The following is a 24583-nucleotide window of genomic DNA, read 5'->3' on the forward strand; positions in this document are numbered from 1 at the left end:
CTTGGTTACATTTTTCCCTGTCATTTATTCAAAGTTACGTGCTATTAGATTACCTTTAAATAAATTCCTCTCAGGATGCCCGGTGGCTCAGCAGGTGAGTGTTTGCTTTTGGCTCAGGTTGTGATCCCGGGGGTCCTGGGATGGAGTCCCACATCAGGCTCCTTACAGGGGAGCCTGATTCTCCCTCTGCCTGTGTCTCTGCCTCTCTGCCTGTGTATCTCATGAATAAATAAATAAAATCCATAAAAAAAAAAAGAAATTCCTTTCTTGCATAATAAGCTGTTGTTAGTTTTCCACATTTGCATCCAAGAATCAGACTGGTAAAATCATAATATTTCATTGGTTTTTTATTGTTATTTGCATTCTTTGCATTTTTAATATCAGAAGCGCCACAACGAATTATTCACGAAGCTTTTCTCCCCCCATATTTAAGATTATTTTCTTAATATACAGGTTCAGCTGGGTCTTAGGTTAGATCTCGTGACACATTTTCAGATGCTTTTGCAATATATAATGGATACTGTTTCACCAAATCTTTGCCTTGGTCACATCCTGAACAACAGATGCAGCAAGTAATAGAAGTTAGCAATGATTTATCTGAGGAAGAAGATTTTTCATGTATGTACATTTTTTAAAAAATAACCGAAGCTTATCATTTTAAACACCAAAGTTTAGAAGGCTTACCACTTTTTAATGACAGTCTTTCCAAAGTGCATCACATCCTTCCTGACCTCCTCACACTGCAATCCCAGGTGGCCGGGAGGAGATGACGGGTTGATCTCGTCCTTGGCCTTGATTCCCTTGGTTACTGTGCTTTCCTTAGGGCTGGGGCATTTTTCTGCCCCACCCTTGTCAGTAGGAGGACAGAATCTCCTCCTTCTTTAACCCTTTGCACACTCTCTGTCTGTTACTTGTATAGTCTCCAACCACTGAAAAGGAAGAACAGTTGAGGGTTCCTATTGCAAACAGATAACCATGCTTGTCAAGTTAAGTCTATCGTCTGTCCAAGCATGGAAGTCAGTATCCTGGTGGGAAGCCTGGAGTATCTTCCACCCTCTACACGGGAGAACACAACTTAGATTTTATGACCGCCTATTTTCCAACTATGGTTCAGTTTGTGTGATATTTGTTGGTAGAAGTTTCCAGACATCAAAGTGCTGGGTAGATAGAGCATTGCAATCATACATTTCAAAAGAAATTTCTGGTGGGCTTTCCAGTAGAAAAAATTTCATTTCATTCTTCAGGATCTCCAGGGAAACGGCAATTTTCCTAAATAATGTATGTTTTAAGAAATTTTGTATTTATGTATAATCCTAAAGCCCCTTCATTGAATTTTTAAACCCATTAAAAAAAGATTTTATTTATTTATTCATGAGAGACACACAGAGAGAGGCAGAGACATAGGCAGAGGGAGAAGCAGGCTCCATGCAGGGATGGGAGCCTGATGTGGGACTCGATCCCAGGACCCCGGGATCATGATCTGAGCCAAAGGCAGATGCTCAACCACCCACTGAGCCACCCAGACGACCCTAAACCCATTTTTTTTAATGAGTTAGTCCTTACGGGAAATGGCTCCAGCTGCTTTTCTCTTTTATATATCAATGTTGGCATCTATTATTTCTTATTCAAACACGTGGGGCCAAATCCCTTAAAATAATCCCTCTGAAGTATTGCTTTCACAAACATAAGCAGTGTGCTCAGTTAATACATCCAAAAAAAGTTAATGTGAAATCATAGACTTATTTCAAAATGAGACAATTTCACACTAAACAATAACGAAAGGATTGCTGGTCTTTCAAAAATCAGTAGCAGATTTTACAGCAAAACTGCTTACAGACAAATTATGAAAAGTAGCTCAACATTTCTCTCTTTGAATATTGTTCCAGTGCCACTTGGGGCAAACAGAATTTTGATTGGGAGAATGAATAGAGAGGGAAGTGGGTGTAAAAACAAGTTACATTTTGAATTGTATGCATTTTATTCAGAATAATCATTTTATAGATAAAGCATATCCAAATAAAAAGAAAACACGGGACAATCTCGCCCACAGGACACGGTCCAGATTTATTCCATTCTAGTGTTAGAAACATTGATGTATTTTTGGCTTAATTTGCTTGCATTTATTTTTATTTCGTTTTATTGTGGTAAGAACATTGAATATAGATCTACCTTCCAAACACACTCTTAAGTATGCAATAGATTGTTGACCTTACACAATGTATAGCAGAACCCTGGAATTTATTTTACTTCACCAGAATTTTATGCCCATTGATTAGTAACCCATTGCCCCCCTGCACCCCTCCCCTGGCAACTTATTTCACACTGAGGCTCACTTGACTGAAGTGATGATTAATGAATAGAATCCTTATTTATTTTGTACTTGTCACACGTAATAAATTATTTTTATGTGTTGAGAGGGAAAGGAAGGCAAGAAGAAAGGTTTCTGAAGCCAGAGACCGTGTCTCTACTTCCTCCTTTCTATTCCACGTGGAACAGCATTTGCTTGGCCCAGCTCAGATCCAGGGCAAGGAGCGGGGACTCCCGGAGGCAGAGGAGGCGGGGCTGACCATTGCCCTTTTCCCAGTTCAGCTCAGCTCCTGAAGCTTCCTTGTCAGATGCCAGAAAAAAAGGCACAGGTGACTTTGCATGTCACCTCTGCCTAACTATAGCAAGTAGCATATTTATTTCCCTGCTCAGCGATCTCATTTTTAATGGCAACAACTTGATCTTCCAACTGTTTCAGTTGATCAGCTTTTTCTTGTCTACTCAGCTGCAGATCTTGGATCTTCTTTTCTAAATCTGAAATAAGAAAATGAAGTAAAGGATAGACTCGGTTTTGGTGGATTCATCCTGGATACCCACCTTACGTGAAACACAGGGATTTCTGTGCCTCTTAAAGGCATATTTAGTTTTGCATTTTGATTCAACAGACAAAAGATTAATTTTCACCAGACTCCTCAAGGTTTTCACACAAATCTGGGCAATGTGATGTTTTTGCCTAAAAAAAAATTGTATATCTAATGGCATTTATCAGCATTAGTCTAAAGTTAGTTAGAATTTGTTAGAAATGAAAAGATGGGTGACGAGCCTTGATTGGACTTGGTGAATATTTCCACAGGTTTGCTTGTGCTGTTTTAACTTTGCTTTTTAACATGTGCTCATCACTTAGGAGTTCTCAGTCTTTCAATTAAAAAAAAAAGACTTCATTCTGCTCTGCTGATATTCAAGCCCCGAAGAGTAAAAGCAACATGATGCCTTTCACTGTTAGCCATCCATCCATCCATATCCATTCTTCATACAACAAATACCTGGGAATTAGAGTAAACCCTAGCAAGGAGCCCATAAAGTCGTGGGTGGAAGAGGTAGAGAGGGTGACAGTTAATGGTGTGAAGTCGCCTTAGAAAAAGAAACTGCCCTTAGGCAGAAGTGGAACTTCTTAAAGAAAGGAGGTAAATGTCCCACGTCACCTGGACGGGTCGCACCTGGACAATCCGAGGGAATTGTCAAACTACCCTGTAGCATATGTTTAGAGGAAGGAGCCAGATTGCTGAAGAAATGTGAAACTGTCCCATGAACAAAAGACGAATTAACTGATGATGTTTTATATAGAGAAAGAAGATTCAGGGCATGTCCTGTAGTTATTTTCAAGCATTTGAGGGCTATGAAAGCAGAGGACATGTGTTTTTTGTCATCCTGAGGAAATAGAATGAAACCAGCAGGAGCAAGCTCCATGAAGGAAGACTTTGTCTGGAGATAAAGAACTTTCTAGCAGTCACAGCTGTTCAAAGAGAGAGCTGCTATGGGAGGTGGTGAGCATTCTGTCTCTAGGAACTTAAATATAGGTCCATTTGGGATTCAAAGGGAGATTCAGCACTGGCAGCGTATTTGTACTAAAAGGATGAAAAGACCCCTGCGTTTCTACCACCGAAGTTAATGAGACTGTGCTGGTTACTCGTCCTTGGCCTGACCGCATCCACTCTCCATCCCGCTCTGTCCTGGAAAGCCAGCCTCAGTGGATGACATCATCTGGCTCCCTGGATCTCCGCAGCCCATCCACACTTGGCCACCGGACAGTTCTGAGAAGCGATGGGCGGGGCGGAGGGTGCACAGCTGTCCCTGTGGATCACAGGGCTCTGCAGTTTACCTCTCCACCTCTCCTCTCAGCCTGCAAGATGGGCCCCTGCCTTTGGCTCCAGCATTCAGAGAGCGACTTCAGAGCACTGGCCCTCCCGCTCCCCCTGTTCCTTGGGGCCCATGGGTGCTGATGGCTCCTCACTGCTGCGGATCACACAGGCCCTCCACACCCTTAGCGGATTCTCTGAATTCCTGGGCCTTTTGAAGAGGTCCTCCCACTCAGGAGCAGAGGGTATCTCCCTTTCCCCTCAAACCAGGTCCAGCTTTGCAGGTGGTTTTGACCAACAGAAAGTAGAAGAAATCAAGGCACAGGACCTCAAGGGCCTTACAGCTTCTGTGCTCGTTGTCGTGGAACCCTGACACAAGCATGCTGTCAAGCGGCTGGGATGAAAGGCCCTGTCCTGTGGAAAGGAGTCCGTAATCTCAGGCAAGCCCGGCCCCAGGCAGACCAGCCAGCTGAGCCCTCAGCTGAGAGCCCAGACCTTGCAGAACCACCCAGGCAACCCCCAGAAAAACAACACATGGTTGTTTTAAGCCCTTGAAGTTGGGGAGTGCTTGGTCATGCAGGGAATAGGTAACCCAGCCAACTCTCCTTACAAATATGTGATCCACAATTAGATCCAAGTGTGCTTCCTGTTTCTTGCTGGGACCCTGACGGGCATGAAGTTCTATGGGGGGACCCTGACTATGGGCTGGGGCCCATTCTCTACTCTCTCTACCTTGACCCTGCCAATGGAAGCAAGGGCTCCTCTCTGGGACTCCCTGGGCACTTCTTCCTAACAGGTGGAACTAGAGCATAGTCCCTGTGGCTCAGACCTTTCTCGAGTGGCAGAGTCAGGAAGGTGGCCAAACCAAGGCCTTTTTTTATTTACTTATTCATGAGAGACACAGAGAGACGCAGAGACATAGGTAGAGGGAGAAGCAGGCTCCCTGCGGGGAGCCCGATGCAGGACTCGATCCAGGACCCTGGGATCACTCCCGGAGCTGAAGGCAGATGCTCTGACCACTGAGCCACCCGGGTGCCCCTCAAACCAAGGTCTTATTTTCCTACATTGTTGAACTGTGAAGACAGCTTTAAGAAGAACTCAAAAAGTGGAGTGCGTTATTTTAGACCTCTCTGAGAAGGCCCCTAACTTCTCTTCCAACCTAATTTCAAAAACTGTGAATGTTCTAGTCTAAGGGACTAAGTGAAAACAATTTGGGTCTCGACATAAAGCACAAAACAGAAATAGTCTCCCCGGGCTTTGCTCTTACAGTTAGGACCAACAGACTTTCATGATATGGCCTATGGAGGGTTAAAAAAAATCTGTCTTTTTGAACTTTTCCTAGTAATTCCCTTTTAAAACTGTTAGGAAAATACTGAAAATAACAATTATGTAAATTATATAAATGTAAAAGATATAAATTATATAAACAGGGATATACATGTAAAAAGCAGTGTTTGCTTCTTCACTCTCCCCCCACCCCAGAGATAACGAATGTTAACAGTTTGGTATGTATTTTTCCTAACTTTGGCTCACACCAGTGTTGCATTTTCATTTTTTTTTTATGTCGTGGGGATGATATGAATGGTTCTACTAAGGCCAAAGACTCCTTTTATAACAAAGAAACATTATACGTGAGGAGTCTTGGTTGTTTTAATATCCTGAGAGTTACTTATGTTCCAAATGAGTATGACTAACTTTAAAGTTTTAGAGGCAATAAATGCAACCAGAGGTAAAACTGGACCACTCATCATCTGATACTTCTTGATGATTTAAAGGTAGTTAATAAGGGCATGAACTGCCCAGAAAAATCATGAGTACCCATTGTGGGAAAGAAGATTCTAATTAATTTTCTAATTGTGTATTCTATGTTTACTATACTTGGCGTGCATCGAAATTTCTATCTTTGATCAGAATCCTTGTCCAGGGATGCCTGGGTGGCTCAGGTCGTGATCCTGGGGTCCTAGGATCGAGTCCCACATGGGGCTCCCCACGGGGAGCCTGCTTCTCCCTCTGCCTATGTCTCTGCTTCTCTCTCTGTGTCTCTCATGAATAAATAAACAAAAATCTTTAAAAAAAATCATTGTCCAGACTATGGTTCCTTCTGGAATACTGCCTAGGGATCTATATGAGATGACCAGTGCCTTGGAGTCAAGATCATACTGACTCTAAAACGGTTATTCGCACGGAAGGAGAAAATAAGAAGCATAGGTAAGGACAGGGTTCCTCAAGCTTCTCAACGTCCACGCCATTAATATTCTGGGCAAAATATTTGCTCACTGTGGGACTCGAGTGGGACTGTCCTGCGCCGTGTAGAATGTTTACTAGCATCCCTGGCCCCCATCCACTTGATGCTGGTTGTACCCCCCTAGTTGGCGACAAGCAGAAATGGCTTCAGACACTTATGTCTCCAGGGAAGGAGATAAAGTCATCCCTGGTTGAGAACCAGTGGGTTAGGTAAAGGGCATCTCTGGTTGAATGAAGTTTGTTGTGATGCACGCAGAGCGGAGGCTCCCTGAGACCCTCTGAAGTAGAACCATGCAAGTGGCTAGTTATATTGCAGTCTCCAAGGCACTGACCCAATTCCTACTTCCTCGACTCAGTGGACTCCAAAGTGGTTGGACTGTGCCAATGATAAGTGGGTATAAATGCTACCAGGAAGGTGGAGGATTAGGTTATCGTCCACTTGGTGGAGCGTGTAATAGGATAGATAGAGCTCCCATAGGATCCAGCAATCCCCTTACTGGGTATATAGTGGAAGGAAATGAAATCCAGATCTCGAAGAGAATCTGTGTTCCCGTGTTCACGGCAGCATTGTTCACAACGGACAGGAGATGAAAATAACCTGAGTGCCCGTCGATGGATAAGTGGATAAAGAAAATGTGGGGCGTGTGTGGCTGTGTGCGTATAAAATTCAACCACAAAAAAGAGAAGGAAATCCTCCCATTTGCAAAAACATAGATGAACCTGGAGGACACTATGCTAAGTGACAATAAGCAAGAGAAAGACAAATACCATATATATGATCTCACTTGTACGTGGAATCTTAAAAAAAAACAAAACAAAACAACAACAAAAAAAACCTCATCGAAGCAGAAAGTAGAAGAGTAGAGTGGAGGCCGGCAGGTGGGAGGAAGGGGGAAAGGTTGGGAAAAGTTACAGACTTCCAGGTTTAAGAGGAGAAAGTTCAAAAAAACAAAAAAGAGGAGAAAGTTCTGGGGATCAAATGGTCAGTGTGGTCCTGACTCGTTATGGTGTACGTGAGTAGATCTTCAGCATTCCCACCAGGTGATGATCTTAATCGTGGTGATCATTTCACAATGCCGATGTCCATCGAATTTTCACCTTGTACACTTTATTTTTTTTCTTTTTTTATGTTTTTTTTTTTTTTTACATTGTATACTTTAAGTGTACACACTTTCCCCTGTCACCTCTACCTCCATAAAGCGGGAAGAAAAGAAGAGATTACCTGCTATTCTTCTTATCTTGTCCTCTGTATCCTCGGCCAGCTTCCCTGCCACGTCTTTTAGCCGTTCCACTCTTTCCAACGTCGCCTTGGTTAGTCCCATAGCGCTGGCCTTACGTTGAAGAACAGCATATTGGTTTTTCAGCTCTACAAACTCCTGTAAGACAGCAACGCTCCCATCACCAGAAAATATTTATAAAGCATGTGGCCATGCACGATAGTTGCCCGATACTGTTCATCAAAGGAGCAAGAGGACACCGTGATCCAGTCAATATGCTTGGGTTAACCCTGGTCCTTCCAACAGGACTTTTATTTGCATTTCTTTTTTCTGGAAAGAATCTCAGCTTTGATTAAAAATAAAATCGCTTTGTTGTAAAATAGCCCTAGCAGTCGTGATTCCGTGTGAAGGCAGTTAGTCACGGGGCACCAGTCGCGTGTCCCAAACTACTTAAGGTGAGAGATGCAGAGGACAACTGAGGCCATCCTGCCCTTGACAAGTCTTGGGCTCAGCCGGGAGGGACAGCTACCAGGGCAGGATGAAGGGCAGAGTGGACGCTGAAGCTTTAGGCGCAAGGAGCACAAGGATGGGGGTGGGGGAGTACAAGTGTTAGTCTGAAGAGCTCCCTCTGCCTGAGAATGCAAATCTCAGGGGTCAGCCTGGGACAGTCTAGGATGTGGAACAGCTGAGTGAAGCCCAGGAAGGGAAATGGGGAGAGGGTGGGCGGGGAGTACCCATCCCAACCTCCCAACCCCCGTTCCATAGAGAATGTGCTCAACTCCCAAGTCCATGGAGATGAACCAGCGCGTTTTAGGAATGAAAAGCAAGAGAACGGACCCATTGTAAAAACACTCAACCCTTTTTCTTTTGCTACTATATGAACGCAACCAAGCAGAGATGCCTGCTAGGAAAATGAGTTGATAGCTTCTTTCAGCAATCCGGATGAACCGGGTATTTTCCCGCAACAGTTTCATGAACTCACCCGGACTTCTGTAACTTGACCTATTCTCTTTGGCAGGTGACTTTCGCTCCTCGTTTTCATTATAGGGGATGTGCCCCAACTAGTGTCAAGGGTAACCACGCCCAAGATAGACCAATGGCACAAACTGGGAACGTCTAGAAGGAAGGTTTGCCGAGGATACCACTCCGTAGTTCCCCAGCGGGATCTACTCCGGTCGGGGAGGAAGCACCCCGTCCCAACTTGGTCAAAGGCCTTCTGTCTTCCCTGGAGACAGCCCCTCTGCTCCAGAAGAGACGTCGTGCCCTTGGGGATCCCTAGTAACACAGGCCATGAGCACGCTCCAGCACGAACGGGACTGCTGGTAAATGGCACGATGAGCTGAGATGAGAGCATTAGCCTCAAAGCAGCTCCGTGTGTCTGCTCTTGGAGGGACCGGGGCTGGGGGCGTGGGGGTGGCGCTTAGTGACCTGCTCCAGGCCCCCGGCCTGGCGTCGGGCCCATGCAGCCTGAGCTGTCACCCGGGTGGCTCGCTCTCCAGTCCTTTGCAACGTGGTCCGCAGCCGGGAAAGCCCATCCTCCAGCTCTGACGGCTGCTTTGCTAAGTCCAGCACATTCTTCGAGTCCTTGGCTTCCTTTTCAGCCTGTTGTTGATTTAAAGAGCAGAGAGGAGAAAGTGTCTTCATGTAACAAACAACAAGAAGACAAATGATATAATTACCCCTGGGGAAATAAGCTAGGTGCGAGCAGAAAGTAAATCATTGCTTCCTTTTTTTTCCCTCTTCCATTAAAAACCACATTGTAATAAAATATTTCAGACCCACACGAGGATGCAAAAGCAAATATGACACGTACCCATGCGCTGGGCCAGTGAGCTAAGGCTCCCCTCACACGCCCTCACCCTGTGAAGGTAAAACCACTACCCTGAATCGAAGATTTGTCATTCCATGTGCTTCTACATGCTTTTTTGCTATACTCCACAGTATTTCTAACACATGCGGTGTTTTTTTCTTTTCTTTTTTTTTTTTCGGTGTTTTTTCCAACTTAGCACAAATATATGCTACTGTGTATTTCTGCAACTTGAATCGTAATTCAAAATTATGCTCCTACAGTTCTTGACTAATTTGCATGGCTTGTTTATTCACTTTTAGCAACTTAAAGCATTCCATTGTTTGAACATAGTTTACATTTCTATTCTCCAGCTCATGCAGGTGGCTCCTGCATCCACAGAACAACAATGAATGCCTTATGCTTGTTTCGTATTTCCAAGATTCTGTTTGTCGCATCTAGAAGTCAGATCTGTCTGGTCAGCCGTTAGCTCTTGTATCTTGTTCTTTGGCCATACCTTCGTCCCTTCTTTGATTTTTCTGAGCATAATGAACGTTCTGAATTTGTACTCTACGTCCAGTAACAGATCCGTAGCCTCTTGCATTCTGATTCTGTCGTTTTACTGTTTCTGATGACTCTTGCTTGAGGCAATTTGTTCTTTTATGGGTTTGGGGAGGCATCTTAGAGGCTTGGTTTTGAGGTGCATTCCTTTGGAGGGGATTTCTGTTTGCCTCTGGCAGGCATCTATCTGCCAGGACCTCTTTAAGTGACATTTTTGGCTTGGGTTGTTGGGGCCACACAGGTGGTGTGATTTCTATCCTCGAACTCAAGTAAGCCAGCTTGTGGTTAGCGATGCTTAGTGAAGAATCTCACAAGTGAGGTGCACCTGCACCTCCCCTTGTGTGTGTGTGTGTGTGTGTGTGTGTAGGAGGAGGAGGAGTTGTTGAACATTTCATTGAGGATTTTGCCTTTCCAGGCAGGGATCTTAATCTCTCCATTTGTGGGCTTTGTTTTCTGTCTCTTATGCATGGCGAGCATTAAAACCAACAGCTCTCACACACCAGGGATTGGTGGATACCCTTTGCCTGCTGTCAGGTTCCTGTTTTAATGCCTCTCCAGATTCATACCTCCCCACAATTGTTGGCCTCTGAAAATTTCTTCCATTTCTTACTAATTTTGCTATGTATTAAATTTTTTAAAAAATATCCTAGCCAACATTTTTGGGCTTTTTTCTACTAGGAGGGTTCCTTGGGAGCCCTACGTATACCATATTTTAGAAATTTTAAAAAATTGAAAACCTTCTTGTGCCCTTGGACATATGTTGAAGTCTTTTCTAGAGCACAAATCTATAAACTTTCTCTGCAAAGGACCAGATAGTAAAGGTTTTATACTCTGTGGCCCATGAAGTCTCTATTGCAACTACTCAGCTCTGCGCCACCGTAGTGCAAAAGCAGCCACAGACAACATGTGGCTATATTCCAATAAAACTTTTATGATTGTGGATTAAAAGAAGTTACTGCACCCATTTGGCCTCTGGGCTATATTTTGCCCTGCCCTGTTCTAGCATCTATGCGTCGAAGGGGAAAACCTAGAGGCCTTCTTTGTTTTTTGTTTCCTTTGCTGCCCTATATTTGCAACCTGTTCACATATGGCCCTTTTATTTCCTGGTGCACTGCTTCATGTTCTATCACTTTCTCCTTTTCTTTTCAAAATGCATATATTTAGATCCAGAAAACCTGGCTGAAGAACAGAGACTGAGGCACTGGCATTCTCTGGGGAAGGGGATGGACTGGAGGATGCAGCCTTGGAGGAAGCCTCTTCACACAGCTTGGGACTAGGTCCCTACCCATCCTCCAACTGCCAGACTTCCTCTCTGGGATCCCTTATGTGGGTTAAACCATGGCCTGGCTCCCACCGAGCTCTGGGTGGAATGCTTTCTTTTGGGTAAGAGATCCTTTCAGTCTTAAGAAACTCTGATGAGATTTCACACAAAACCTGGCAGTTACAGAAACCTGGCAACAATGAACTTAGTTTCTTTGCCTTGTGAGCTGTAACAAGTCTATTAATTTCCCTGGAGTTGGAAGGGTTAAACTCCCTCCTCAACTCTACCTTTAATTAGCTGTGTGACCTTAGGCAAGTCACTTAACCTCCCCCAGGCTCAGTTTCCTCCTGTACAGGCAGATAGTAGCACCTGCTTCGTCCCCCAGGAGGGGGTCAACAATGATGAAGTGAGGCCCTGAGAGCTCTGGGAACATCAATTAAATGCACAATACCACCGCTGTGTCATTTTATCCTATAATCATCCCATTAGACAGGTCAGGCAAGCATGACATTGGCACACAGAAAAACCAGGCTGTCTCCACATTCAAAATCTTTTTCAGATTAGTTTCAAAGAAGATAAATACCTGCAGTACGTTCTTTTTAATTTTTGTTATCTCCGCAGTCAGCTGCGTGATGGTGGTATTTATCCGTCCTTGGGTGACTTGAACTTGTTGCAATTTATTCAACGTTTTGTCAAGATTTAATAGAACATTTGCTGCTTCTCTAAGGTAGGATATTAACATGTCAGATCAGATAAATATACAATTATTCATTTGTTTCACCTTGGGAGTTCATTCGGCTCCACGAGAAAACTTGGCTGAATTATTTATAAAGTAAATGTAAATTACTCTTAAGCAAGGCAAAGTGCTGAAATCTTTATTTTGAGGAAGAGGTATGTTTAAATCCCAACAACAACGCATATATATGCATATCAAGTAGATACAGATTTCGCCAGATATGGAAATCAATAATACAGGTCTTATTTATTCTTAATTTGTCATAACCAGAGAGGCCTCAGGACCGTCACTGGCAAGCTCTGAACAAAATAACCATCCTCAGCCAATTCCAGTTCCCTCATTTCTCACACTTAAGCAACACTCTCCAAATCCTTACCGGAGTGGGGGTGGGATAGTTAAGAGGCTCCGCAGAGAGCAAAGAGAACCCAAAGCCCTGCGTTTCCAGGCTGTGTTTATTCAGGTTTATGTAAGCTCCGCTGACATTCTAGCTGCCAGGGGCCCAGGCCGAGGTTAAAATCACAAGCATTCCAAGGGATCGTCTATTTTACAGAAATTAGCTCACCTCAAGTCAACATTCACCAGATCCTCAGATCTGCGGGCTCAAAACCACTTTTGGAAGAATGTACCCAGTGAGTGAACTATCAGATAGGCCTTTGCAGGGGCGTAATCAGAAGTGCGTGTGGAGGAGCAAAACCTGCTATGTTGCAAAACATCCCCTTTCCCATGCAACCCTACCTCTCCTCCTGGTGGCATCTCTCTTTGGCTTTTTAAGAAAAAAATCCCTGGGTGGCTCAGCGGTTTAGCGCCTGCCTTTGGCCCAGGGCGTGATCCTGGGGCCCTGGGATCCAGCGAGTCCCACATCGGGCTCCCTGCAGGGAGCCTGCTTCTCCCTCCACCTGTGTCTCTGCCTCTCTCTCTCTGTGTCTCTCATGAATAAATAAATAACATCTTTAAATGAAAAAGGCTGGGGTTTTGTTTTGTCTTTCTTTTTTATTTTTTAATTTTATTTATTTTTATGATAGTCACAGAGAGACAGAGAGAAAGGCAGAGACATAGGCAGAGGGAGAAGCAGGCTCCATGCACCGGGAGCCTGATGTGGGATTCGATCCCGGGTCTCCAGGATCGCGCCCTGGGCCAAAGGCAAGCGCCAAACCACTGCGCCACCCAGGGATCCCTGTCTTTCTTTTTTAAAGAGCTGTTTTAGGTTCACAGCAAAAAGGAGAAGATGTAGAATTCCCTTATACTCCCTGCCCCCCGCCCCCCCATGCCCCTGCAACGCACGGCCTCCCCAGTTATCAACACCCCTGCCAGATGGGATCGTTTGTTAGTGTTGATGAGCCTACATCGACCCATCATAAACACCGAAGTCCAGAGTGTACGTTAGGGTTCACTCTTGGTGGTGTTCGTTATGTGAGTTTGGACAAATGTCTAATGACATGCCCATCATTCTAGTATCACACAAAGTATTTTGACGGTCCTAAAATTTCTCTCTGCTTCACCTATTCACTCATCCCTCCACTCAAGCCCTGGCCACTACTGATTTTTTTAAAATTTAATTTATTTATTCATGAGAGACATAGAGAGGCAGAGGCACAGGCAGAGGGAGAAGCAGGCTCCATGCAGGGAGCCCGATGCAGGACTCAATCCCAGGACCCCGGGATCATGCCCTGGGCCGAAGGCAGATGCTCAACCGCTGAGCCACCCAGGTGCCCCCACTACTGACCCTTTTTACCGTCTCCACAGTTACGGCTTTTCTCGAATATCCTATGGCTGAACCATATCATATGTGAGCTTCTCTTTCTACGCTTCTTTCTCTACAGTTATGGGAGGGGTTCAGGGTTCAGGAAATTTCCCTTCTCATAACACCCCCCACCATATCTTTGTACTGTATTCTTTTTCCTTTAGATTTTCAATGTAGCTGCTTTTAGAGTAAATTGGGAGAATACCAGAACATAGAAGAAGGAGAAGAAGAAAAAGGGGAGGAAGAGAAGGAGGGCTGGGGAGGAGGAGGAAGAGGCAGCAACACACACACACAAAAGAAATGTATCAGGAAGGGAAAAACCTACCACTAATCCTACCACCTCTTAAGATTTCAGCACATTCTAGCATTTTTGTCCTACAACTTTTTTTCTTTCCGTGACGGAGATCCTCTTCTATGTATAATCTGTCACCTTAACAGATTAGCAGTAACATTACCCTTGAAGAATCTCTGTGTGTTATTAGGAATCCTTCCCCAGCATCATTTTTTCCAATAGAATTTTTAAAAATATTTTATTTATTCATTCATGAGAGACAGAGAGAGAAAGAGAGAGAGAGAGAGAGAGGCAGAGACACAGGCAGAGGGAGAAGCAGGCTCCATGCAGGGAGCCCGACGCGGGACTCGATCCCGAGTTCTCCAGGATTGCGCCCTGGGCCAAAGGCAGGTGCTCAACCGCTGAGCCACCTGGGCTGCCCCCAGCATCATTTTTTAATAGCTGCGTGATTGTCCTGCACTTACTTACTCTTCCGGGTTGTAAGTAGTACAACGGGAAGGGAGTGGGCCTACAGAGGAGTCTGGAACGTTGCATGTACACAGGTACGTCAGGACACAGTGCTGGCAGCTAAGGTCTCAGCTGCTGGGCGCCCTGACATGGTGATGTCACCACCATCCAACTGATCCCACAACTCTGACCCACAGCACCCCCGTGCTCCTAAAAACACCAACCAAGATGCTTCTTCTGGTTTGCTTGGCTAAGTCCACAAGGCCAGAAGGAAGCAAGAGTTCCTGAACTCTATGTACCGTATCTATAATTTCACTCCTGTGTCATTCCTATTCATTTCTTCTATTCCTCACCATCATATCTTTTTAATGTAGTCTTTTTAAGAAAAAATTCAGGTCCTTAAAGTACTATTATGGTAAATTTCGAAAGTACCAGATATGGGTAAACAAGAAAGGGAAAACACACCCGTATTCCTACCACTTGTTAAGTCTATGCTGGTATATGGCACCGATTGGTCTAAAGAGGGAACAGGCCACTTGAAAGGCGTTCCAAGTCTATAGCAGGTGGGAAATAAGCATCCCTACCCCTTGCCTCCCAATCCCCGGCTTCCTGAGACCCCTGCAGACAGCTTGCCCCCCCCCTTTGGGACTGAGCTACTGGGGGGTAATTTCATTTGAACATTAAATAGCTTGTCACGCAACTATTTTTCAAATGGCCTGTTCGCAGATGGCCTGGGAGAGCAAGATGAGAATATTCACACTGTACTTACTCTGCTCCCTTTGCCTTTAACAAAAGCTTTGGGGCTCCATCGACCGCTTTGCGCAGCCTGTCCTCATCTGTCCTGTAGTCCTCACAGAGCTGCATCACCTTCTGTATTTTGTCAAGTTCACCGGTTAGGTTTCGCGATGTCGTTGGTAGGTGGACGTCAAGCACGTGATCTGCAACCTTCTCTATGTCCTCTGGAGGCACGTTTTCCTCTGAAATTGGAAGGTGGTTTTAGGTCATCGTGCCTCCTGGTTAAACACCGTATCTTGTAAACACAACCACTGCAAAGTCTAGGCCAAAGGTACGTGCACCTGATTCTGTGTCCCTAGAACACCAGGGTTCGATTGTCTACGTCCCGTAGGGTCCTCTTCACCCTCAGTGTTCCCTTCTCTGAAGAACCACCATTCGTGTAGTGCTGACTACACGCTGCACAAACACTTGTTGGAGAGCTGAAAACCTACAGACGTGGGACATTGTCTATACTCTGCGAAACGTCCTCCTAAGTCCTTACATATGAATTCAAATGCAATTAAGGCGGTTAGACACCTGTCATGAAGATTCCAATATGATGAACGAGACCGTGGGGAAGCACCAGGTTGGGACTCGACAAAACTTGATTCTGATCCTGCGGGACATCAAAAAAGGCTCACAGCTGTTGCTCATCTGTCTAAACGGGCAACTCTATCTGATGCTGCCACTCCAAGTCCTGTTTTGAGAAGGGAAGGCGACCACCCAGAGTAAAGGGCCGGATGGACAATGTGTCACAAGGAAACTGTTAAATACACCCCTTGCCCTGCTTTCCAGGAAAATAAAATTGGTCTTCCCTGAGAATTGAGGCAGGATCGTTGAAGAAGAATTGAAGAAGATCATTAGGGTTTGGGGTGATGACACTTGGCGACTCTCTGGCTCCCTAAGGAGGTGTAACACTAAATCCTGGGCAGGGAGTTGGAGATCTAATCCTCAAGGAGTTGACCATCCAGGAGGGAATATAAGCCATTCCTTAGGAATACTGATCATACAAGAATAGAAAATGTTAAATAGAAAACCAAATGATAGGGGATCCACAGGGAGAAGAAAATATTTCAGGAAGAACCTCAGAAAGGCACACAAATTGAGCCTGGCGGTCAGCAGAAATTAAACCTGTGGAAATGTGGGGTGAAGGAGGGGGAAAGGCATTCCAAACTGAGTGAACCCAGGAGCCAAAGGTTGGGTGCAGCAAGAAGCAGCACCCAGATCACTGTTGGCAGGAGAGTGGAGTTTAAATAGTGGGAGGGGGGGTGCGAAGTCCCAAAGGGCGGAGAGCTCAGCTCCTGAAGCTCAGGGGCCTCTAACTGTGAGGCCTAGGAACTCAGAGTTCCTAGGAGGCAGTGGTCACCACAGATGGCTTTTAGCATTTGGTTGACACGCTGTGAGTATATATCCTTTTGGTAATCATCTTCACTTTAGCTGTTTTGTTTAATATAAAAAGAACATTTTATTTCCTGTCATGTTTTTGAAAAAAAGAAGGAAACAAGTTTTTTTTTTGTGAGTAAATTAGAAGCATGCTTTACACAGAACGTACTCTACTTGGAAGTTGACTCTTGAAACAAATAGTATTTAATTTTATAAAAAAGTCCTAATAAAAAGTGAATTTAATGGAACCACAGATTTGTCACCAAACATTTATTGGCATTTGTTATGAGATCACAAATTCAAAAATTTTATATGGGACTTTCTTTTTGTTTTTAAAAATTTTATTTATTTATTCATTAGAGACACACAGAGAGAGGCAGAGACATAGGCAGAGGGAGAAACAAGCTTCCCATGGGGAGCCTAATGCTGGCCTCGATCCCAGGACCCTGGGATCATGACCTGAGCCACCCAGGCATCCCTTATACGGGACTTTCAGGAGAAGTGACACATTACTTTGTTCATGGGAATTCAGGCCACAAAGAAAATATTAGAATATTAGAAAATATTCAGAAGAGCTGAATGGTCTAGCCACCATACAATTTAATAATACCTTTATTTGGGCTTTATGGGAAGGATAGAGGAAAAGAAATTGTGAGCGAAGGGTACTGCTTTCCTGGTGACCAAGGGTCTTGGGATCCAGACCAGAGACGTTTGTTTTATGGAATAGGATTTTTCCCTATGCCTAGTCTAATATTTGTTGTAATAATCTAGACACAGGTTTGCTCTTTTTTATAGATTCCTTTGGACAATTAAGTAAACTTTTTTTTTTTATTAGAGATGTATACAGCAGCAATGAGAAATTAGACTGATAAGGGAATTGGCTCCAAGACCCAGTGAATGAGATGGAAGCAGTGGACTTTGCCTTCTGAACCATCCCTGGGCCCCAGAAGTGTATCGTGCCATTTTGTGCTACTGGTCTGGCAGTTTGGCTTTGGTTTGGCTTTGGTGCCTGAATCGACCCGTACCTGCAGCTAATGTGTTCCTCAATCCAACCAGTTCCTGCATCTGTGTCTAGCCGATACCAATCCATCCAGCTAACTCACTGAAAATTTGCTTTTGAATACATAAAACATCCAGTAGGCTGATCCCACCCCATTCATTTTTACTGATTATTTTGGTCATTTTTATTGATTATTTGTACTGCCTCATTTTGTTCTTTTTTTTTTTTTCTCATTTTGTTATTTAAAAAATCAGGACTAGTGCTGCTGAAACAATATCTAGAAACATGGTTATGGAAAAAACAGTTGGCCACAGGGGTCTCTTACAAATATTAAACAGATTCACAAAGTGGTTGCAAAGATGGTAACAGACATCCCAATTGTCAGCTGATTCATGTGCGAAGCGTTAAGTTACTGAATCTGGAAGATGGTGATGGAGAAGAAAGCCTCTCAAGATTAATTCTGTATAGTGTTATACCCAGGATGCATTATTGCAGAGAGTGAGGTTTCAGGTCAATTTCCAGAAGTACTATTTGATTTTTTTTAATCTCCAACTAATAATTCTCTATAGTTTAAAATAAACCTCTTAAAAAATAAAATAAAATGAACTTCTCCCAAAATAGAGTACAATGAAGGATAATAATGTCATAATTACATTAATAATAATAATAATCATCATCATCATCATCATCAAATTGCTCCTTTTAGTCAGTCACAGAGAACCAATATGTAACTTGGAAAACAGTCCATAATAATAGCAATAATCGATATTTTAGATATCAACTCACTATAGTATTTGATATAGTAATCAAAATCTGGCATGCCTTGATCTCAGATATACCTTGTCAGCAGAGGAAACCATGGAATCCTAACATTAGAGCATCTGATAGAATCATCATGTTAAGTTTTTTTTTTTTAAAACACACATAACTTTAAACACGAAGTTCATTTGTTTGAAATTTTAACTAAATTCTAGCATTTTTTTTACTAAATTCATCTCATACAAAGATGTAGATAGATAGATAATAGAAAGATACGGAGTTAATATTTGGGGATTATTTTCATTAAAAAATTTTAAATCAAGTGGTATATCACATTTCTGATTTAGGCATTTTGTTTCCACTTAATGTAATTTGGGATTGGTTGTGCTGTTGGACTATACATTGTAAAAAAGAAAAAAGCAAAGAAAAAGAAACCAAAACTAGTCCTAATATAGTTTTCTAATTACCTGACAAAAACTTTTTCAGCTTTTTGATTAAAAGACTCATTTTCTCTTTCTCAGATTCACTTTGGTTTTTCATATTCCTCAGTTTCTCGCTTAGTTGTAAGGCATTGTTTTTGGAGACCTCTGCCAGTTTACTTACATTTTTGAGCTGGAATAAGAAAAAAAATAACAATGAGGAAAAACACACAAGTAGGCACATCGTGTGATGTTTAATTACTTAGCTGGACCAAATGAAACTCACTAAAAACAAAATAGGAGTACAGATAATTAAACAAAAGATTCATTTTAAGGGATTCCTTTAAAAGGTGATGATATTATTTGTCTTCATTATCATGCTTTCTTAACGTGAGTTTATCTTGTGGCGCCTGGCTGGCTCAGTCAGTGGAGCATGTGACTCTTGATCCTGGGGTTGTGAGTTCGAGCCCCACATTGGGTGGGTGTAGAGATAACTTAAAATATAAAACCTTTAAAAAAGAATGTGCATTTATCTTTTCAAACATTATTCACGATCAAAATTATTATTTGAATACAATATTGACCTAGTGCTAATGACTTTTCCTGATACAAATGTAAAATACAAATTCTGTTTTAATGAGACTTTAGCCTTCTACAGCATCAGCAAATCACTTAGGACTACTTACAGTGGTCATTACGTTTAACGAGTTAAGGGCATTTCCTTTTATGTAAGTTAACATAATTACTCTTCTTGACATCCCTCAAATTCAAGTAATGTACTTTCTTTGAAAGCTAAAAAGAAAGCATTCCTCCTTTTAATAACGAGTTTGAACTTGGAGCAGCCTACAAAGATAAATTCCAGATGCTTTGTACACTTGGTGGAGGAATGATAGATCTAAAGCCTTGCCCTCTAGAAGTGCAAATTCTTAATTATGCGATTTGAGAAAATTCGTGGGCTTTTCTTGAGATTCCAACAAATTAGAGAAAGAGAAAAAAACCAAACCAGAAAGCAATAGGACGATATCACCAACAAGTTGAGCTGCATGGAACAAATTAATTGTGACAGAAGTAGGGCTAATTAGGATCAAACACAATTAGGAAAAGAAAAAAATCTCCCTTTATTTTTCCGCAAAAGGAACCAGCTTAATTTGAGCCCTACAGATTTTGTAGAAAAGGATTTAATTGCAGTCATTGGCAAACGATGAAACAAAAAAGAAATATTTACATGATTAAAAATATGTATCTTCAGTTTTTTGAGAGTTCTTCTTTAATTTTCTAGAACTTGGAAGACCTAAAAGTGGTTAGCAGTAGCTAAGAGGGATCTGAAAAGTTCCCGTCCCAAGAAAATAATGTAGCTATGTGAGGTGATGGATGTTAACCAAACTTATTGTGCTTACCATTTGGCGATATAGACAGCTATCCAACTATGTGCCCCTAAAACTAGTGCAGTGTTCTATGTTAATTATATCTATCTCGATTTAAAAAGTCACTAAAATGGTTAGTGGGTAAGAACACATAGAAATAAAACAAGAATTCTGGAAATAAATACTCTGGACAGGCAAACATAGAGATGAAATCTGTGTCAATTGGTCGATGCTGTATTCAGAAAGAGAGATTGCTAAATTACTTCACTCTTAAAACATCTCTCTGCAATCCATCTTCTGTCACAACTGACTCCTGAGAATTCTCTCACAATCTTTTCTGGCACTCTTCCCCCTTCTAATCAAGAGGGAAACAGCACACCATTTTATCTACATGAAAACCCCCGCCCCCATCCTTCCCAGTTCTTCATCATTGCTGATTAAGCCGGATTTTGCTAGAACCTGCGTCAGGGGCTATCTTCTAAAAGTAAAAGCTTAACACGGGCTTATTTAAATGGTGTGAGGTTTCTGGTTTTTTGAGACGGGACAGTAAGGTGTGATAGTTAAAAATTATGTAAACAATCCAGGATTGTTTTAAACACCAGGATGCAGGACCAGGATTTGTTTTTGTTGTGTTAACACTTGTGTTCCCCACATCGAGATAACTGTCTTGCACATAGTGGGCACTCAATGAATATTTGTCAAAAGAAAGAAGAATAATATATAAGTGAAAACTACGTGTGCATGTGCATGCAAGCATGTGTGTGAGCGTGTGTGCAGGAGATATGCACACATATCTTTGCTGTGGTTTTCAGCCCATTCCCAAGCTTGGCCCTCTATCCTCCTGTTGATTCGGAGACCGTTTTTTTCAGGAGTTGGTTTTGGGTGCTTACGAACAGGAATGCTGACTGCTGTAATATCTAACTTATTATTGGTAAAGAAATTCAGCTCTTTAAGAGATTTTTCTTCTTTTCTTCATCAAAGACTCCATGTGTATTGTCAAAAATGGAGCCAGCTAGGGCACATCGTCACCTTGTAATCCAGAGTAATCCAGTGTATTCACAGAATACCTAATATTGTATTCATCATTTCAAGGTGAATATATAAGGTATTCACACATACACGCACAAAAAAGAACTAAAGAAAATTAGGCAGTTAAAACCTATTCTCATTTATCAATGTGACTGGAAAAAAAAGTGAAAATGCTTAAAGTTATTAGAGACTCAGTTATCAGGTACTTAAATATTAAAACGGCTGTATCATGTCTAACAACATAGGAAGGAGTACAAGGCATAAGGGTGTCTCCCTGTTAAAATATTTTCTAACATTAAATTTTAAACAATTTTAAATTTAACAGCTTTATTGAGGTATCATTGAAATACAGTAAACTACACATATTTAAATATGCAATTTGAGATATCCAGACAGTCATACATCTATAAAACTACTAGCCCAGTCAAGATAATGAACATATCCATCACTCTCAGAAGTATCCTCTTGCCCCCTGGTAATCCCTTCCCCTCATCTCTCCCTCTCCATTTCCAGGCACTTACTGATCTACTTTCTGTCACTATAGATTAGTTTGCATTTTCTCAGCATTTATGTAAATGGAACCTTATAATGTGTTGTCCTTTGTTTGGCTTCTCTCACTCAATGTAATTATTTTGAGATTCACCTATTGCATGGATATAGCATAATTTATCTTTTCACCTGTTCATAGAGCTCTGGGTTAATTTCAATTTTGAGCTTTTACCAGTAAAGCTGTTAGGAGCATTTGTCTCTGAGTCTTTATATGGATGCGTTTTTGTTCTTGGAACTTGAAAGTCACCAGAAGAGAAAAGGAGAAAGATCTTTGTGATCTTGCTTTAAAAGTTTTGGGTTTTTCATTCACATCTATATTCTATCTTGAATTAATTCTATTTTTATGATATGAGTTAAGAAGTAGGAACTGGAGTTCATTTTTTTTTTTTTGCGTGTAGATAACAAATTGTTCAAGTACCATTTGTTGAAAAGACAAGAAAAATCAGTCCTCTTTCGTATACGTGTGTTAAAGATCAATTGATTATATATTTTTAAATTTATTTTTAAAATCTCCAATCTGTTTCTTAATGTCTTTGTCTCTTTTGATGCTAATGCCACACAGCTCTCATTATTGTAGCTTTGCAATGTCTTAAAGTCATGTAGTATACAACTCCCAACTTTGTTCTTTTTCAAAATTGTTTTGACTAATTCGCTTTTTGCATACATTAAATTAAATTTTAACATTAGAATTTGTATATTGCATAGAATTTCAAATATACCCTTGAATTTATAAAAGTTATTGTTTACTTTGAGAAATCTAAAGTTTTCAAACCTTTGAGCCTAGGAATCTCACATTTCTATGTAGGGTTTGCTGTGAAAGAAACATCCACATGAGTCTATGTCCTACAAACATATATTTTGAGTTCTTTCTCTTCTCTCAATACACACATGCACACACCACACACACACATATAAAATTATATATTTACACACGTATGTAATATGTATTAGTAGAAAATGTCAATATTCACATGTACTTCTAAATGTACATTTAAATCCACAACTGGGGCAGCCCAGGTGGCTCAGCCCGGGCGTGATCCTGGAGACCCAGGATTGAGTTCTACGTCGGGGCTCCCTGCATGGAGCTTGCTTCTCCCTCTGCCTGTGTCTCTGCCTCTCTCTCTCTCTCTCTATGTCTCTCATGAATAAATAGATAAAAAATCTTTAAAAAAATAAATAAATCCACATCTGTATTTTTAATCCTATGTTTCCCAACATAAGAAAACCTAATGTCTAGAATCTCTCCTTTCGCCTAGAAGCTAAATGGTGGTTTAAAATTTTCAGTTTGCTTTTTTTTCTTCTTAGTGCTATAGATTTACAAATAAGCAAGAGAAATATACTTACTTACCCGGTTCTTCCAACCCTGGACCTGGTCACTCAAATTTTGAATCACAGACTCTGCTTCCTGAGCTTGCTGGAGGGCATTGCTTGAGAGGGTCAGGAAGTCGTGACAGCTGGGGCCTTCACAGGATGAGAGCACACACGGCATGTCCCCTGATTCTCCACACACCTCACAGGAGAAATGATTTATGTTGAAAAGCAACACGTTGGCAGAGTTTTGGCTAACACCATCCCGCTTCTCTGAGGCAAAGCACTGCTCTATGCATATGTGTTTCTTCACCAGTGGTTCATGCTTAGTGCACAGATGCAACCCAGTAAATGTGTCTAGATAATTAAATATCTGAATTTTTTGTTGGCAGCGTTGTGTCATTGCCATTTTTATGCTTAGAGTTTCTGGAGAAAACAGTCAAATGCCTAGCATTTCTTGCATGTTAACTTCATGTTTTTAAAATAAAAATTACCTTTTATTTATAATGAAGCAGTAGGAGTGATTGTCCATAATCTGTACCATCGTGGAAATAGCGAATAATAGGAATAAATATAAGATAATAAAATCAAGCCACAGTCTTACCTTGGATTTTCTTAAACTTTGACTTAGAAAATAAAAAATGCATATATGAATACATTTATTTATATTATTTATATCTTATATAACAGAGCATATCTCTACATATGTTATATATTTACACATTTATAAAGTATAAATAAAAAATAAAATGCAAGGCAGGAAATACAATTGAAGGTGTTTGTATGGAAAGCAGAAAGCACAAACACTTCTACTACACCATCGTGAATATTTACCTTTTTGTTCAATATTTGGATATCTGGTACCGTAATCTGCTGTAATTTTTCCAATGATGAGTTTTCTTTTGAGCTTAGCCTATCAAAGATGGTAAGTAAGTCATTCCTGATTTTTTCAGAGTTTTTTATGATGGAAGTGGTTTCATTAATTTTCTTTTCAGCAGATAATGACCTCTGATAATGCTTCTTGATGTTCTCTGAGGAATCTACATGAATGCAAATTGAGGTAAGATTAACTTTTGTGAGAACCAATGAAATTATACGTTGGTTATCAAGACAATCATTTCCCAGTTTGACTAATGTCTTGGTCTCAACGACCAATACAAAATTTCACCCTCCTCTTCCTTGCATTTACACTTAATGGGGAAGGATCGGATAGAGAGAAACAGAGATCTATGTAATGGATGCGGAGCATTGAGATTTAAGTCTGCAGACATGGGTTTGAGTGTTGGCTTTACCCTTGAGTCTGGCTGTGTCCTTGAGCAAACTGGTTAAATCTCTTAGATTGTTCTTGCTTATCTGTAACATGTGAAGACTAAGTGAAATAAGATGAGAATACATTGTAGGGGCACCTGGGTGGCTCAGGGGTTGAGTGTCTGCCTTTGGCTCAGGTCGTGATCCTGGGGTCCTGGGATCAAGTCCCATGTCAGGCTCCCCCATAGGGAGCCTGCTTCTCCCTCTGCCTGTGTCTCTGCCTCTCTCTCTCTCTCTCTCTCTGTGTCTCTCATGAATAAATAAATAAAATCCTTTAAAAAAAA

The 24583-nt window shown here is 41.8% G+C and overlaps 1 protein-coding gene across 1 annotated transcript in view; it reads right to left on the minus strand.

Moving 5' to 3' along the window:
• Positions 1 to 331: 331 nt before the first annotated feature.
• Positions 332 to 24583, minus strand: part of LAMB4 (laminin subunit beta 4) — a 93559-nt gene continuing 69307 nt past the window's right edge. Inside the window, exons 26-33 of the mRNA XM_025984059.2 lie at positions 23826 to 24031; positions 23032 to 23193; positions 18790 to 18934; positions 15176 to 15383; positions 11774 to 11912; positions 9011 to 9184; positions 7588 to 7741; positions 332 to 2799 (exon numbers count right to left, since the gene is read on the minus strand). Coding sequence (XP_025839844.2) covers positions 2660 to 2799; positions 7588 to 7741; positions 9011 to 9184; positions 11774 to 11912; positions 15176 to 15383; positions 18790 to 18934; positions 23032 to 23193; positions 23826 to 24031 — 1328 coding nt within the window. The 3' untranslated portion in view covers positions 332 to 2659. The remainder of the gene's footprint in view (positions 2800 to 7587; positions 7742 to 9010; positions 9185 to 11773; positions 11913 to 15175; positions 15384 to 18789; positions 18935 to 23031; positions 23194 to 23825; positions 24032 to 24583) is intronic.

The sequence above is a fragment of the Vulpes vulpes genome, chromosome 5, assembly GCF_048418805.1.
Source record: "Vulpes vulpes isolate BD-2025 chromosome 5, VulVul3, whole genome shotgun sequence".
Lineage (NCBI taxonomy): Eukaryota > Metazoa > Chordata > Mammalia > Carnivora > Canidae > Vulpes > Vulpes vulpes.